Source organism: Lepidochelys olivacea (assembly GCF_965140295.1).
Source record: "Lepidochelys olivacea isolate rLepOli2 genome assembly, chromosome: 3".
Classification (NCBI taxonomy): domain Eukaryota; kingdom Metazoa; phylum Chordata; order Testudines; family Cheloniidae; genus Lepidochelys; species Lepidochelys olivacea.
Genome location: NC_140413.1, coordinates 55,102,994 through 55,117,576, shown reverse-complemented (window position 1 = coordinate 55,117,576; position 14,583 = coordinate 55,102,994). Strand labels below are relative to the sequence as shown.

Below are 14,583 nucleotides of genomic sequence, written 5' to 3'. Positions count from 1 at the left end.
TCCAGTTTGACCAATGTACATGGGAGAGGGGCATTGCTGGCACTTGATGGCATATATCACATTGGTAGATGTGCAGGTGAACGAGCCTCTGATAGTGTGGCTGATGTGATTAGGCCCTATGATGGTGTCCCCTGAATAGATATGTGGACACAGTTGGCAACGGGCTTTGTTGCAAGGATAGGTTCCTGAGTTAGTGGTTCTGTTGTGTGGTGTGTGGTTGCTGATGAGTATTTGCTTCAGGTTGGGGGGCTGTCTGTAAGCAAGGACTGGCCTGTCTCCCAAGATCTGTGAAAGTGATGGGTCGTCCTTCAGGATAGGTTGTAGATCCTTGATGATGCCATCCACAGTCTCAGAAACAACTCTGACATCATAATCAAAAAGGCTGACAAAAGAGGTGCTGTCATCATCATGAATAGGTCGGAATATGAACAAGAGGCTGCTCAGGAGCTCTCCAGCACCACTTTCTACAAGCCATTACCCTCTGATCCCACTGAGGGTTACCAAAAGAAACTACACCATTTGCTCAAGAAAATCCCTGAAAAAGCACAAGAACAAATTCGCACAGACACACCCCTGGAACCCCGACCTGCGGTATTCTATCTGCTACCCAAGATCCATAAACCTGGAAATCATGGACACCCCATCATCTCAGGCATTGGCACCCTGACAGCAGGATTGTCTGGCTATGTAGATTCCCTCCTCAGGCCCTATGCTACCAGCAATCCCAGCTATCTTTGAGACACCACTGACTTCCTGAGGAAACTAGAATCCATCGGTGATCTTCCTGAAAACACCATCCTAGCCACTATGGATGTAGAAGCCCTCTACACCAACATTCCACACAAAGATGGACTACAAGCCATCAGGAACACTATCCCTGATAATGTCACGGCAAACCTGGTGGCTGAACTTTGTGACTTTGTCCTCACCCATAGCTATTTCACATTTGGGGACAACATATACCATCATATCGGTGGCACTTCTATGGGTACCCGCATGGCCCCACAGTATGCCAACATTTTTATGGCTGACTTAGAACAACACTTCCTTAGCTCTTGTCCCCTAATGCCCCTACTCTACTTGTGCTACATTGATGACATCTCCATCATCTGGACCCATGGAAAAGAAGCCCTTGAGGAATTCCACCATGATTTCAACAATTTCCATCCCACCATCAACCTCAGCCTGGACCAGTCCACACAAGAGATCCACTTCCTTGATGCTACAGTGCTAATAAGCAATGGTCACATAAACACCACCCTATACCGGAAACCTACTGACTGCTATTCCTACCTACAAGCCTCCAGCTTTCATCCAGACCACACCACACAATCCATTGTCTACAGCCAACCTCTACGATACAACCGCATTTGCTCCAACCCCTCAGACAGAGACAAACACCTCCAAGATCTCTATCAAGCATTCTTACAACTACAGTACCCACCTGCTGAAGTGAAGAAACAGATTGACAGAGCCAGAAGAGTACCCAGAAGTCACCTACTACAGGACAGGCCCAACAAACAAAATAACAGAACGCCACTAGCCATCACCTTCAGCCCCCAACTAAAACCTCTCCAGCGCATCATCAAGGATCTACAACCTATCCTGAAGAATGACCCATCACTCTCACAGATCTTGGGAGACAGGCCAGTCCTTGCTTACAGACAGCCCCCCCAACCTGAAGCAAATACTCATCAGCAACCACACACCACACAACAGAACCACTAACTCAGGAACCTATCCTTGCAACAAAGCCTGTTGCCAACTGTGTCCACATATCTATTCAGGGGACACCATCATAGGGCCTAATCACATCTGCCACACTATCAGAGGCTCGTTCACCTGCACATCTACCAATGTGATATATGCCATCATGTGCCAGCAATGCCCCTCTCCCATGTACATTGGTCAAACTGGGCAGTCTCTCCATAAAAGAATAAATGGACACAAATCAGATGTCAAGAATTATAACATTCAAAAAGCAGTTGGAGACCACTTCAATCTCTTTGGTCACTCGATTATAGACCTAAAAGTTGCAATTCTTCAACAAAAAAACTTCAGAAACAGACTCCAACAAGAGACGGCTGAATTGGAATTAATTTGCAAACTGGATACAATTAACTTAGGCTTGAATAGAGACTGGGAGTGGATTGGTCATTACACAAAGTAAAACTATTTCCCCTTGTTTATTGCCCCCCTCCACCACCCACTGTTCCTCAGATGTTCTTGTCAACTGCTGGAAATGGCCCACCTTGATTATCACTACAAAAGGTTTCCCCCCCCCCCCACTCTCCTGCTGGTAATAGCTCACCTTAAGTGATCACTCTCGTTACAGTGTGTATGGTAGCACCCATTGTTTCATGTTCTCTGTGTATATAAATATCCCCACTATATTTTCCACTGAATGCATCCAATGAAGTGAGCTGTAGCTCACAAAAGCTTATGTTCAAATAAATTTGTTAGTATCTAAGGTGCCACAAGTACACCTTTTCTTTTTATTTTATAGGTAAATTGGATTTGATAAATAAAGAAAAATTTTATATCCAAATATACCTATCTCTTCCATTAAAGTAGGTATAGAGATTTCATGGTGATGTGAGGTCAAATGCAGTGGATGGGGGTTAGAATGAGTTTAGATTAGCCACATTAATCAGGAGAGATGGAGCTTTGAGTAAGATAAGTGGCGATCTCAGGTAAATGCAAATAAAGTCATTGTATCATATCAAACCATCAGGTATTGTGTAAATGTCATATATGTTACAGGAAAAAATAATTAGAAAAGTCATAGGGCTCCGTCTTGCAATACAGTGAGTGTTCTGTCCCCAGCTCAACAAAGAATGTGAGCAGACCTGTTGAAGTTGATCAGCCTTTTCTGGATTGGGGCCAGAGTTGTAAGCTCCTGAGGAGGAGAGCTGAGAAGAATGGGTGATATGTGGGAGAGCACATTTCAATCTGGTAACAACAATATGAGGATGTGCATGTAAACTAGTGGAGAAAAAAAGCTTTGCTAACTGCAAAATTATCTCCATTGGATGTGTTATTATTTTAAGTGGGCAAAACTTTAAAAACTATTTTCATGTATAGCATTATGCCATGTGTTCCTTCATAGTACCCAAGAGGGGAATTATACATAATGTTGTTTTGAAAATTATTGTGCTGAAAATCAATTTTCTGAGAACGTAACAACAATATGCATGTTGAGAGACCTCAGGGCCTATACCACAGCTGTGGAAACATTATTCAGTGTATACAGTATTCAGTGAGGCCCTAGAAATTTCAATAAATTATTAGGAAAACAAAGTCTTGCACATTACAGTACAAAAGTATTACCTACAATATTGCAAAATATTTGTTTACTAAATGAAAATGAGATCTTTTTGTCTTTCCACTTGTGCATGGGAAGGGAATAACTCTCATTTGGTGAAAAGTATCCATTGTGCCTGTTTATTCTAGAAAAAATGTACTATCGTTATCGTAAAGTGGATAGAATAACAAATGCAATAACATACTTATTTGTCTGGTTCAAAAAGGTATTTTAAAGAACAATTAATAGGTCCAATTCTCTTCACTCAGCAGCGAGTTTACAGGATTTATTGTTAATGAAGTTATCCTCAGAGTAAATCAGAGTAAAATCAGGCCTTAACACTCATTGTATGCCTTAATTTCCTAATATAGTAGTTTGTGACATACTGTATACTGACAGCCTCGGATAATGAAATCCTTAATTTATGACCAAATATAGTAGTGGGAAACAGTTTTCTACTGGGAACTAGAACAACTACAATTAATTTCATGTATACTATTGGCATACGTTGATAGAATTCAGTCACTACAAGTCTAGGCCTTATTCACATCAGGTGTCAGATTCACAGAGGGATATGGGAACCTACCTTCTCCTTCAGGTGCCTAAATCCAAAATGTGGATCCTCAGAACCCCCACTCAGCTGCCTAACCCTGAAGGCACCTAAATCCCTGCTAGTGGGCATGTGCAAAACTGTCTCAATCTGGACACTGGCATTGAGCTCACGCCCAAACCCTGATTTCATTCTCAATCTAGGTATCCCCTGCCTGTCTCATCTGTGGGGTCCAATCTAGTAAGCATACTCTGAGCACAGTTACTCTGGCAAAATACAGCAGAAGGATATTCTATGACTGAGGGGCATAAGGGGGGCACTACGACCACCACAAGAGCCGACCACTTAGAGCACTCATTCAGGATGTGGGAGACCTTGATTCAAATCCCAGTCCTAGGTGAGTGCCCTAATCATGGGACTGTACAGTCATTCTAACTCTCTCTGGCCCAATGAGTATTTAATTATTTGTACAAAGAGGAATAGCTCTATAGCTCAGTGATTGGGGCACTCACATGGGACACCTTGATTCAAATTCCTACAACACATCAGGCAGAGTAGGAATTGGAACCTGGGTCTCTGACATCCTGGGTGAGTGCTTTACCCACTGGCTATAAGGGGAGCACCTCCTCCTCAAATCTTTTTTGTTGTTCTTACAAGAAACGACTGACCTCATTTAGGCATCTGACTCTTGGAGAAGGTTGATGGCTGTGAAGGCACCTAACTCCCCTTTGAGGGGTAGGGCTTAGTGTGCTCTGCATCTCCTATAGGCTAGTTTAGCTGGCTCTCCATTCAGCAGGCTGGCTTTGTAATTCCCATTTTTAGGCACCTAACTCTCCCCATGCCTTGTACCAGGCACATGGATACCTAACTCAAGGCTGAGGATTCCACTAGGTGGCAGAATGCCTAAAAATGAGGTGTTGCAATGCTGAGTCAAAGTCCCATTTGTGGTTCTCACCCCAGGCTTCTATAGGTGAAAGTTCTGTTCCCCATTACCAATCTACCGAACTATCCAGCCTCCTTCTCACATCCAGCTGCATTGCATGTGACAAAAAAAAAAGTTATATTGTAAATTGTTGTGTGAAAGCAGTTAACACTAAACCTGTTAATAAACAATAACAAATGTTGCATCTATCTCTCACTGCATAAGGCTTGGAAATTTGTCCCTCCTCCCCTCCCCCCGCAATATAATGATAAACATTCTATTTCTTTTTTTTAAAGCACTAAGTAATTTACTTGTGGTAATCCAGAGATTTGCAGACATTTTAGAGCACGTTTTAAGGAGTGTCACTTTTACAAGTGCAGGAAAATAGATTGCATATAATTAAGTATTTATTTTCCTCTCATCCCATCCCCTGCCATAGCTGGGACTGAACTGTCTAGGGCCAGTAGCAAAGCTTTAAGTTCATAGCTTCCACCAGTCAAAGTCACTTAGTTTTTCATGCTGCCAGGGCTCAAATTCCATGGCAGTCAGCGCACAACACAAGGAATCTTGATTTGGCTTAGCTAGTGGTTCATTACTTTGTTTTACTTTATTCCCGCTGTTTAGTTGTTAATATATTTCTGGCAGCAGCATTGTCATGAATTTAGTGCAACATATTGTAGGATGTTTATCAAATGCCATTTCTAATTTTATTTTGTACATTGTGTCTAGTCACCAAATTTATATAAATTATTCATCTTACTCCAGAAATAGTGCCAGTGTAGTCAATTAGAACAACTAGAATGAAATCATGTAACTAGATTATTTTTTTGTTAAATGAAAAGCTTTCAAATAAAAAAACCCACCCTAACCTCCAATACTCAGAAGACTGTAATTTCTGCTTTACTAAGTGTAGATGAAATTCAAAGAGTACAGCTTGTCTGGAGGATGTATATATGAGTGGGGGAATGGAAACCTCCACCTCTCCCTGGAGGTAATAACCAGGTCCTAATAAATTGGTGTAGCACCACTCAAATCAATACAAATCATTCTAGTTTTTAATTCTAATTTAATGTATGTTTCAGTTCAATTTTCCAGGAAAGAGTCTAGTGGATACAGTTATTTAGCATAAAAGAGTGTTGGAGTTTTTCAGATTCAGAGTTGTATCTGAATGAACATTCCATTAGGATGATTTAGTGCTCTAGTGCCTTTGTTGTCATATCTTGAGGTCTTGAGATCAAATTATGAATGTAGTTGCTGCAGGCAATGAAATCCAACACACTCCATTACCTGATTAGCTGATGGATGTAAATAGTATATGTATCAGCAATCTAATTTCAAGTATGTGGAAGATCAGAAGAAGATTAGGGATGGAAGACCTCATGAGGTCATCTAGTCCAATCCTCTGCTCAAAGCAGGACCAATCCCAACTAAATCATTCCAGCCAGGGCTTTGTCAAGCTGGGCCGTAAAAAACTCTAAGGATGGAGATTCCACCACCTCCCTATGTAACCCATTCCAGTGCTTCACCACCCTCCTAGTGAAATAGTGTTTCCTAATATCCAACCTAAACCTCCCCCACAGCAACTTGAGACCATTGCTCTGTGTTCTGTCATCTGCCACCACTGAGAACAGCCAAGCTCCATCCCCTTTGGAACCCCCCTTCAGGTACTTGAAGGCTGCTACCAAATCCCCCCTCACTCCTCTCTTCTGCAGACTAAACAAGCCCAGTTCCCTCAGCCTCTCCTCATAAGTCATGTGCCCCAGCCCCCTGATCATTTTTGTTTCCCTCTGCTGGACTCTCTCCAATTTGCCCACATCCTTTCTGTAGTGGGGGGGCCCAAAACTGAATGCAATACTCCAGATGTGGCCTCAGCAGTGCCGAATAGAGGGGAATAATCACTTCCCTCTATCTCCTGGCAATGCTCCTACTAATGCAGTCCAATATACCGTTAGCCTTCTTGGCAACGAGGGCATACTGCTGACTCATATCCAGCTTCTCATCCATTGTAATCCCCAGGTCCTTTTCTGCAGAACTGCTGCTTAGCCAGTCGGTCCCCAGCCTGTAGGGTGCAAGGGATTATTTCATCCTAAGTGCAGAACTCTGCCCTTGTCCTTGTTGAACCTCGTCAGATTTCTTTTGGCCCACTCCTCCAATTTGTCTAGGTCACTCTGGACCCTATCCCTACCCTCTAGTGTATCTACCTCTCCCCGTAGCTTAGTGTCATCTGCAAACTTGCTGAGGGTGCAATCCATCCCATCATCCAGATCATTAATAAAGATGTTGAACAAAATTGGCCACATGACTGACCCCTGGGGTACTCCGCTTGATACCGGCTGCCAACTAGATATCGAGTTGTTGATCACTACCTGTTGAGCCCGACAATCTAGCCATCTTTATTTCCACCTTATAGTCCATTCATCCAATACATACTTTTTTAACTTGCTGGGAAGAATACTGTGGGAGACCATATCAAAAGCTTTGCTAAAGTCAAGCTATATCACGTCCACCGCTTTCCCCATATCCACAGAGCCAGTTATCTCATCATAGAAGGCAATCAGGTTGGTCAGGCATGACTTGCCCTTGGTGAATCCATGTTGATTGTTCCTGATCACCTTCCTCTCCTCCAAGTGTTTCAAAATGGTTTCCTTGAGGACCAGCTCCATGATTTTCCCAGGAACTGAAGTGAGGCTGACCGGTCTCTAGTTCCCCAGGTTCTCCTCCCCTTTTTCAAAGATGGGCACTATATTTGCCTTTTCCTGTCATCCGGGACCTCCCCCAGTCGCCAGGGTTTTCAAAGATAATGGCCAATGGCTCTGCAACCACATCAGCCAATTCCATCAGCACCCTCGGATGTATTAGATCTGGACCCATGGACTTGTGCATGTCCAGATTTTCTAAATAGTTAACTTAACCTGTTCTTTCACCACTGGGGGCTGCTCACCACCTCCCTATACTGTGTAGCCCAGGACTGCAGTGTGGGAGCTGAACTTGTCTGTGAAGACTGAGGTGAGTACTTCAGCTTTTTCCATATCATCTGTCACTAGGTTGCCTCCCCCATTCATTAAGGGTCCCACACCTTCCCTGACCCTTTTTTTGTCGCTAACATACCTGTAGAAACCCTTCTTGTTACCCTTCACATCCCTTGCTAGCTGCAACTCCAGTTGTGTTTTGGCCTTCCTGATTACACCCCTGCATGCTCGAGCAATATTTTTATCCTCCTCCCTAGTCATCTGTCCAAGTTTCCACTTCTTGTCAGCTTCTTTTTTATGTTTAAGCTCACCAAAGATTTCACTGTTAAGCCAAGCTGGTTGCCTGCCATATTTGTTATTCTTTCTGCACATCGGGATGGTTCGTTCCTGTGCCCTCAGTAAGGCTTCTAATACAGCCAGCTCTCCTGGATTCCTTTCCCCCTCATATTAGCCTCCCATGGGATCCTGTCCATCAGTTCCCTAAGGGAGTCAAAGTTTGCTTTTCTGAAGTCCAGGGTCCATATTTTGCTACTCTTCTTTCTTCCTTTTGTCAGGATCCTGAATTCAACCATCTCATGGTCACTGCTGCCCAGATTGCCACCCACTTCTACTTCCCCTACCAATTCTTCCCTGTTTGTAAGCAGCAGGTCAAAAGTAGAACAACCCCTGGTTGGTTCCTCCAGTAGTTGCACCAGGAAGTTGTCCCCAACACTCTCCAAAAACTTCCTGGATTGTCTGTGCACTGCTGTATTGCTCTCCCAGCAGATGTCAGAGTGATTGAAGTCTCCCATTAGAACCAGGGCCTGTGTTCTGGAAACTTCAGTTAATTGTCCACAGAAAGCCTCATCTACCTCATCCTCCTGGTCCGGTGGTCTATAGCACACGCCCACCATGACATCACCCTTGTTGCTCTTCATTTTCTCTGATACAATGTAAAGTTGATACTTGCATCTCTAGTCCTTTAACCTTCTTTTCCAATATGGAGACCACTTTGCACTTTGAACAGATGAAGTTGCTTCTGTCCTTTAGGAGAAAGGCAAACATGGCACATTCTGCACAGGTCACAACAGTTGATCGCTCACTATCATGTCTTCCTTCTAAAAGCATCCTCAGATGATGTATTTACTTCTCACAGAAGCCTGAAAGGCAAAAATACTGGGTGGGAACTCCCCCAAGGCAAACTCCCTCTGTTTGCCTGTCCTCTGTTTGCCGCTCACTGAGTTCGCAACTGGCTGCCTTTTTATAAGGCTGCTGGCTCAAAGTAGTTGGCCCGGCTCAAAGCCTTCCCTCTAATCAACAACTCAAGGCTCACCTCACAAAGCACTCCCAATTCACACTTTTCAAACAAACAAACAAACAAACAAACAAACAAACAAACAAACAAACAAACAAACAAATGGTCAACAGTCCCTGCAACTAGCTCCAGTCAAACAAATGGCCACAGGAGACAGACACTCGGATATTCCCCCCACCAGCTCATAACACAGCCCCGCTAATGCAGCAGCCATCTTAGCTCCTCTTGGATGGTTCCCAGGCAAACTCCCTCTGTTTGCCTGTCCTCTGTTCGCTGCTCACGATAAATACTGATGAAGTGTAACAATGTACATATGATACTTATGCCCTGATTCAGAAGGTCTTTATACACATACTAGGTTTTTATTCCTGATTCACACACACAAACATAAACCACAATACCATGTCTGCAGAATTTGTATCACAATACGGGCAGCTCAAAAGTTGATTCTATTTACACAGAGCACACTGAGGAGCATTGGGAGATAACTGTATCTTCTTATCTGCAGTTCTAAAGGCTTTATTTATAAATAAAGACACTTAGAACACCAAGCCACATGGTCCTGGAAGCTCACATAACCACTTTTTATGGAAGGCTGATCAGTTGTTCAGAGGAGAGGTCAGCTTGCTGTGGAAGCCAAGAACCAGCTGAAAGTAGCAGTCAATGGCAAAAATCTCATGCAAAATAGCTGTACTCCTTTCAAGACTCACAATGTCCTGTTCGCTATACATTTAGGACCCAATCACTCACTGAAGAAGTCTAGTAGTTTAGGATTTTTGCCATCAACCTCAATAGGGGGGCAGCAGTGAGTCATTAATTCCTATCCATCCAGAGTATAGATAGGAGTGCCCTGAATAGCTTTGAATGTGCAGATGGATGGACTTCAGTAGTCCAGACTTGTTTTCTATAAATTAAAATGAGGAAGCTAGGAGTACTGACGGCATGGCCATTGATAGCTCTTTATAAAATAAAGGTTTGAATGATTCATGGCCACCTTGATGCTCTTCCATGGCTGGCAGACTTTCCCTAAGGTATTCCAGAGACAGCTGAATATAATAGTCATTTGGCTCTATATCTCAGAGTGTGGAATAATAGAGAGAAACTGCTGCCATAAACAACTCTTCCTGGCTTCTTTCCTGGTTTCAGGAGTTAGCATGCCAAATAGAAAAATGTTCACCAAAATTTGAGAACAGTATGATTTATTCTTTATGCAGTACCATAAGTGTGAACTGTTCCTTAAGTGTACTTCTCTAGATGGCAATGTCCTGTCATTTGAGGCAGACATTTAGTTAATTAAGGCATGGAGGGGCCAGGAGAATGGTGCATTGCGTAGATATTTCTACCTTAAAAATAGGGGCTAGCAACAGCAGGTGCAGAACACATTAGAACTTGATTGGGAGGCTATTTTCTTCAGGACTAACCTCTCTTTTCTTCTTTTTTTTCCCAGATTATCACTGGCAAAAAAAATCTGTATATTCCTGTCCTATCTCCTTTTGGTCATGATTTAACTCCAACTCTGGGCAAGGGAGAGAAAAGTGTCTGTGTTTTCTATTTCACTAATAACTATTATGAAACAATGTTCAGTGATTGATTGTGAAACAAAAAAGATATCAGTAGTAGCTACTTCACAAAAGACTGTGTGAAACAGGTTGGGCTATTATCCATGAAGCATGGAGGTATTTGATTCAATGGTGCGTGAAGAAAAGGAAGAATATTGGTTTCTAGTATTTTAGGCTGTCTGGGAGTAAAATGAGCTCTCCCTTTCTCTTTAGGTACTTGTGCAGCTCTCAGAACTGAAGTATTGGAGCTGTACAGATGTATGCATTTCTTCTTTCCAAAAAAGGCCCTTCATATAACCCTACTGTCCTCTGCTAATGCAATTTAATTGAAAACGTACCTGGAAGCTAATGGTGGTGGCTTTTGTGAAAGTGAGGCCAGGCACAATCAGTATATCCTTGCTAGAGCACTTACACTACACTGATGAGCATCAGTTTTAAGTACAAGTACATGAAGCCTGAGTATTTTTTACAATTATCCATCAGCTTACATACTTACAAAGGAAACTTCCTTCTTCCGCCCCCTGCCCCCCGCAGCTAAAGTTCAGATTAAATGATTAAACAACATTTACAATATAGCAATTTGATTAACATTAATTAATTAATTAGGTCATTAACATAATATACACTATGATGCATTAAAGAAAGACAATTTTATTTTTTTAAATAATAGTTGTAAAAAATTTATACTATACTATAAAGAACTATATAAACAAATATGATCCTTGTTGACTGATTTCACCTTGAGATGTCCTACAGACATGTCCCTGAAGTAATGTAATTTATGTTGGATAGCTTAATAATTTCTTACCTTAAAGTGGGCAAAATGAGTTCTAAATTTTTGTACAGCACCGCTCCAAGCACAAATACAGTGGATTCATCTAGTTCTAAAATAAAAAACAAAAAATAAAAGTTAAAAATGCCTTAGTCAGCACATGCCTCTATGGATAGTATTTAATATTCCAATATATGTCTTATTTTTAAAGAAATCATCATTAGGGCTCTACTAAATTCACAACCATGAAAAATGCGTCACGGACCATGAAATCTGCTCTCCCCCATGAAATCTGGTCTTTTGTGTACTTTTACCGTGTACTATACTCTTTTATACTTTCAAGTAAAAATATATACAAGTACACAGTGTTTCTCAAAGTGGGAGTCCCGACCCAAAAGGGGGGTCTCAGGCGTATTGTAGAGGGATCACAGTATTGCCACTTCTACTTCTGTGCTGCCTTCAGAGCTGGGTGGCTGGAGGGCAGGGCCAGGCTCCCAGGTCTGAATGCAGCGCTGCTACCCGCAGCACCACAGAAGTAAGGATGGCATAGTATGGTATTGCCACCCTTACTTCTGTGCTGCTGCTGTGGGGACACAGCCTTCAGAGCTGGGTGGCCAGAGAGCAGCAGCTGCTAGCTGGGAACCCAGCTCTGAAGGCTGCGCTGCTCCTGGTGGTGGTACTGCCTTCAGAACTCAGCACCTGTCCAGCAGCCGCCGCTCTCCAGCTACCCAGTTCTGAAGGCAGGTACGGAAGTAATGGTGGCAATACTGTGACCCCCGAACAGTAGCTTTGCAACCCCGTTTTGGGTCGGGAGCCCCAGTTTGAGAAATGCTGACTTAAGGGCTTTACACGTTTATATTTTGCCATTTTTCAATACATATTTGTGCTTTGTTACGACTCTGTGAAAGTTAAGATTTAAATATCTGAAATCATGAAATTCAAGATTTCAAAAATGTTATGACTGTGAAATTTACGAAAATGGACCGTGAATTTGGTAAGGCCCTAATCATCATCGTTGTGAAATATATTCTGCAGAGCTCTGTTTATAATATTAGAACATATCAGACATAAGAATGGCCACACTGGGTCAGACCAAAGGTCCATGTAGCCCAGTATCCTGTCTTCTGAAAGTGGCCAATGTCAGGTGCTTCAGAGGAAATGAACAGAACAGGTAATCCATCCCGTCATCCACTTAAAATTGCTCTTTGATAAGATACATCAGTATGTAGTAAACTCTGTCAGTGCTTTTCAGTGTATTTATCTTCATTCTGATATATCCAGAGAAACCATCTTTAGAGGACATTTTTAATATGAAGGGGGCAGATGCTCCCATGTGGCTTATTTGCACCGCACCACTAGTATATATTGGACCTAAAACATGTGTAACTACTCTGGGGAGGATTAGCCAGTACAAGTCAGATCAGCCTTTAGGATGGAAGATTGGCACTGCTATCACACCGACTATAGGACCAGGGCAATGCATAGGATAGCTTTAAGTCAACTATAACCGTACGTTTGCAAGGAAAGCGCTGTGCAGAACAGCTGGATCCCAAGATTTTGCCTGATATGTATTAATACTGAATATTGAAAATATTGGCAATACAATGAAGCAAATACTTTGCACTTCTACAGGACCTTTTGTCCAAGAACCTGAAAGTTCTTTACCTACATTAATTAAGATTCACCACATATATTTAATGCTGGGTAAGTATTTTTATTATTATTACAATACTCATTTTAGAGATGGTTAGCAAAAGCACTGGTACTTTAAGTACTAGCCTGATGAGTCCATGCTTCCCAGTTTCCTCAGTCTAACTGTTAAATAAACACTTATTCTCTAATAAAATATAATACTTGAATACTTCTTTACCTGATGACATAGGAGTGAAGATATTTTTTGGAATGACAACCCTGTCTTCTGAATTTCGTGCCCAATCAACCATTCCTTTTCTTCCTTTCATTGGGAAATTGATGTCTGTTAGAACAGATGCTGCAGGAAGCTTCTGAATGCTAGCCACTATTAAGAGAAATCATAAAATCAAATAAAACGTGTTTTACACTTCAAAGCATTATTAAGAGGTCATAACAGTAAAGTAGTAACAAAAATGTACAATAATGTATTTCAAATAAAATGAAAATTTATAAGGATATTAACTGGGACCACACACTTTATTTTCAATTTATTAGATAGTTCTACAGTGGATTAATGTTATGGCATTGATTCTATCACTTGTCAGCCAGGTTTATGTTAACTCTCTTAACAAGGATTATTGAATGTGCTGGCTCATACCCTGAAATTCACATGTAAGCACATATCTGAGCTGTGCCTTCAGAGCAAATTCTGAAATGATTAAATGTGATAGGACAAGGAAGAGGATGCTGCAAATTGCTCTGGGAGATATAACGGCTAGAATCAGGCTAATGAAGCAATAACAGTTCCTCTATCCCCTGCATGGGCACAAAAATATCTGGAGACAGACCCATTAAAGAGATTCACATACTACAAGCCAGTGTTGTTTCCTACAAAGCAGAATAACAAAATATACCACATGATCAGCTTCCCTTAAAACAACAGTTCCTCACCATGAAATATTTATTGTATGGGTTTTTTAAACTAAAAATCCACGACTAAATACACATAACTTCACTCAGCTGAACAGAAAGAAAGACACAAACCTTAAAATAGGCAATTTGGAATTTTGTTTACCCATGTTAGTTTTCTTTCCATTTTTAACTCATTTTTTATCTAGAAATCGGTTTTATCTTTGCCTTGAAATCTGAGTGCAACTCCATGGCAACACTGTCAGTGTCTAGTGAGATTCAGGCAACTTGTACTCAGCTGACAGTGATGCAAGTCTTTATGCACATTCAGAGAGATGGTAAGCAATCTGTTTGGAGGTAGCTCCGTGCCTAAGGTAAACCATGTTGATAAGCATTTCTTGTGCAATGCTTTTCCTAAGTAATTTATGACAGGGATAACAGACTTGGTGCAATTTGCACATGAGGTCAAGTCTGTGATTTGCATAATGATTTCACCGCAAGTGTTTTATAGAGGGGTTAAAGAGAAAGACAATCACAGCCGCAAAATAAAAATAGGAAACTATTAAGCATCTCATAAGTGGATTTCATTTTAAAGAAAAAATAAGTTAACACACCTATTACTAGCTCCACAAATGTATTATTTGACAACTGGTTCCTAGTTCCAAATTAGAG

General features: G+C 41.6%; 1 protein-coding gene across 5 annotated transcripts in view; it reads right to left on the bottom strand.

Moving 5' to 3' along the window:
* The window catches only part of ADGRB3 (adhesion G protein-coupled receptor B3), a 620,721-nt gene that overhangs the window by 243,945 nt on the left and 362,193 nt on the right, over positions 1 to 14,583 (bottom strand). For all 5 annotated transcript variants that reach the window (XM_084625079.1, XM_084625076.1, XM_084625077.1 and 2 more), the window contains 2 exons: positions 13,241 to 13,387; positions 11,407 to 11,482 (listed from right to left, as the gene is read on the bottom strand). In XM_084625079.1, coding sequence (XP_084481205.1) covers positions 11,407 to 11,482; positions 13,241 to 13,387 — 223 coding nt within the window. The remainder of the gene's footprint in view (positions 1 to 11,406; positions 11,483 to 13,240; positions 13,388 to 14,583) is intronic.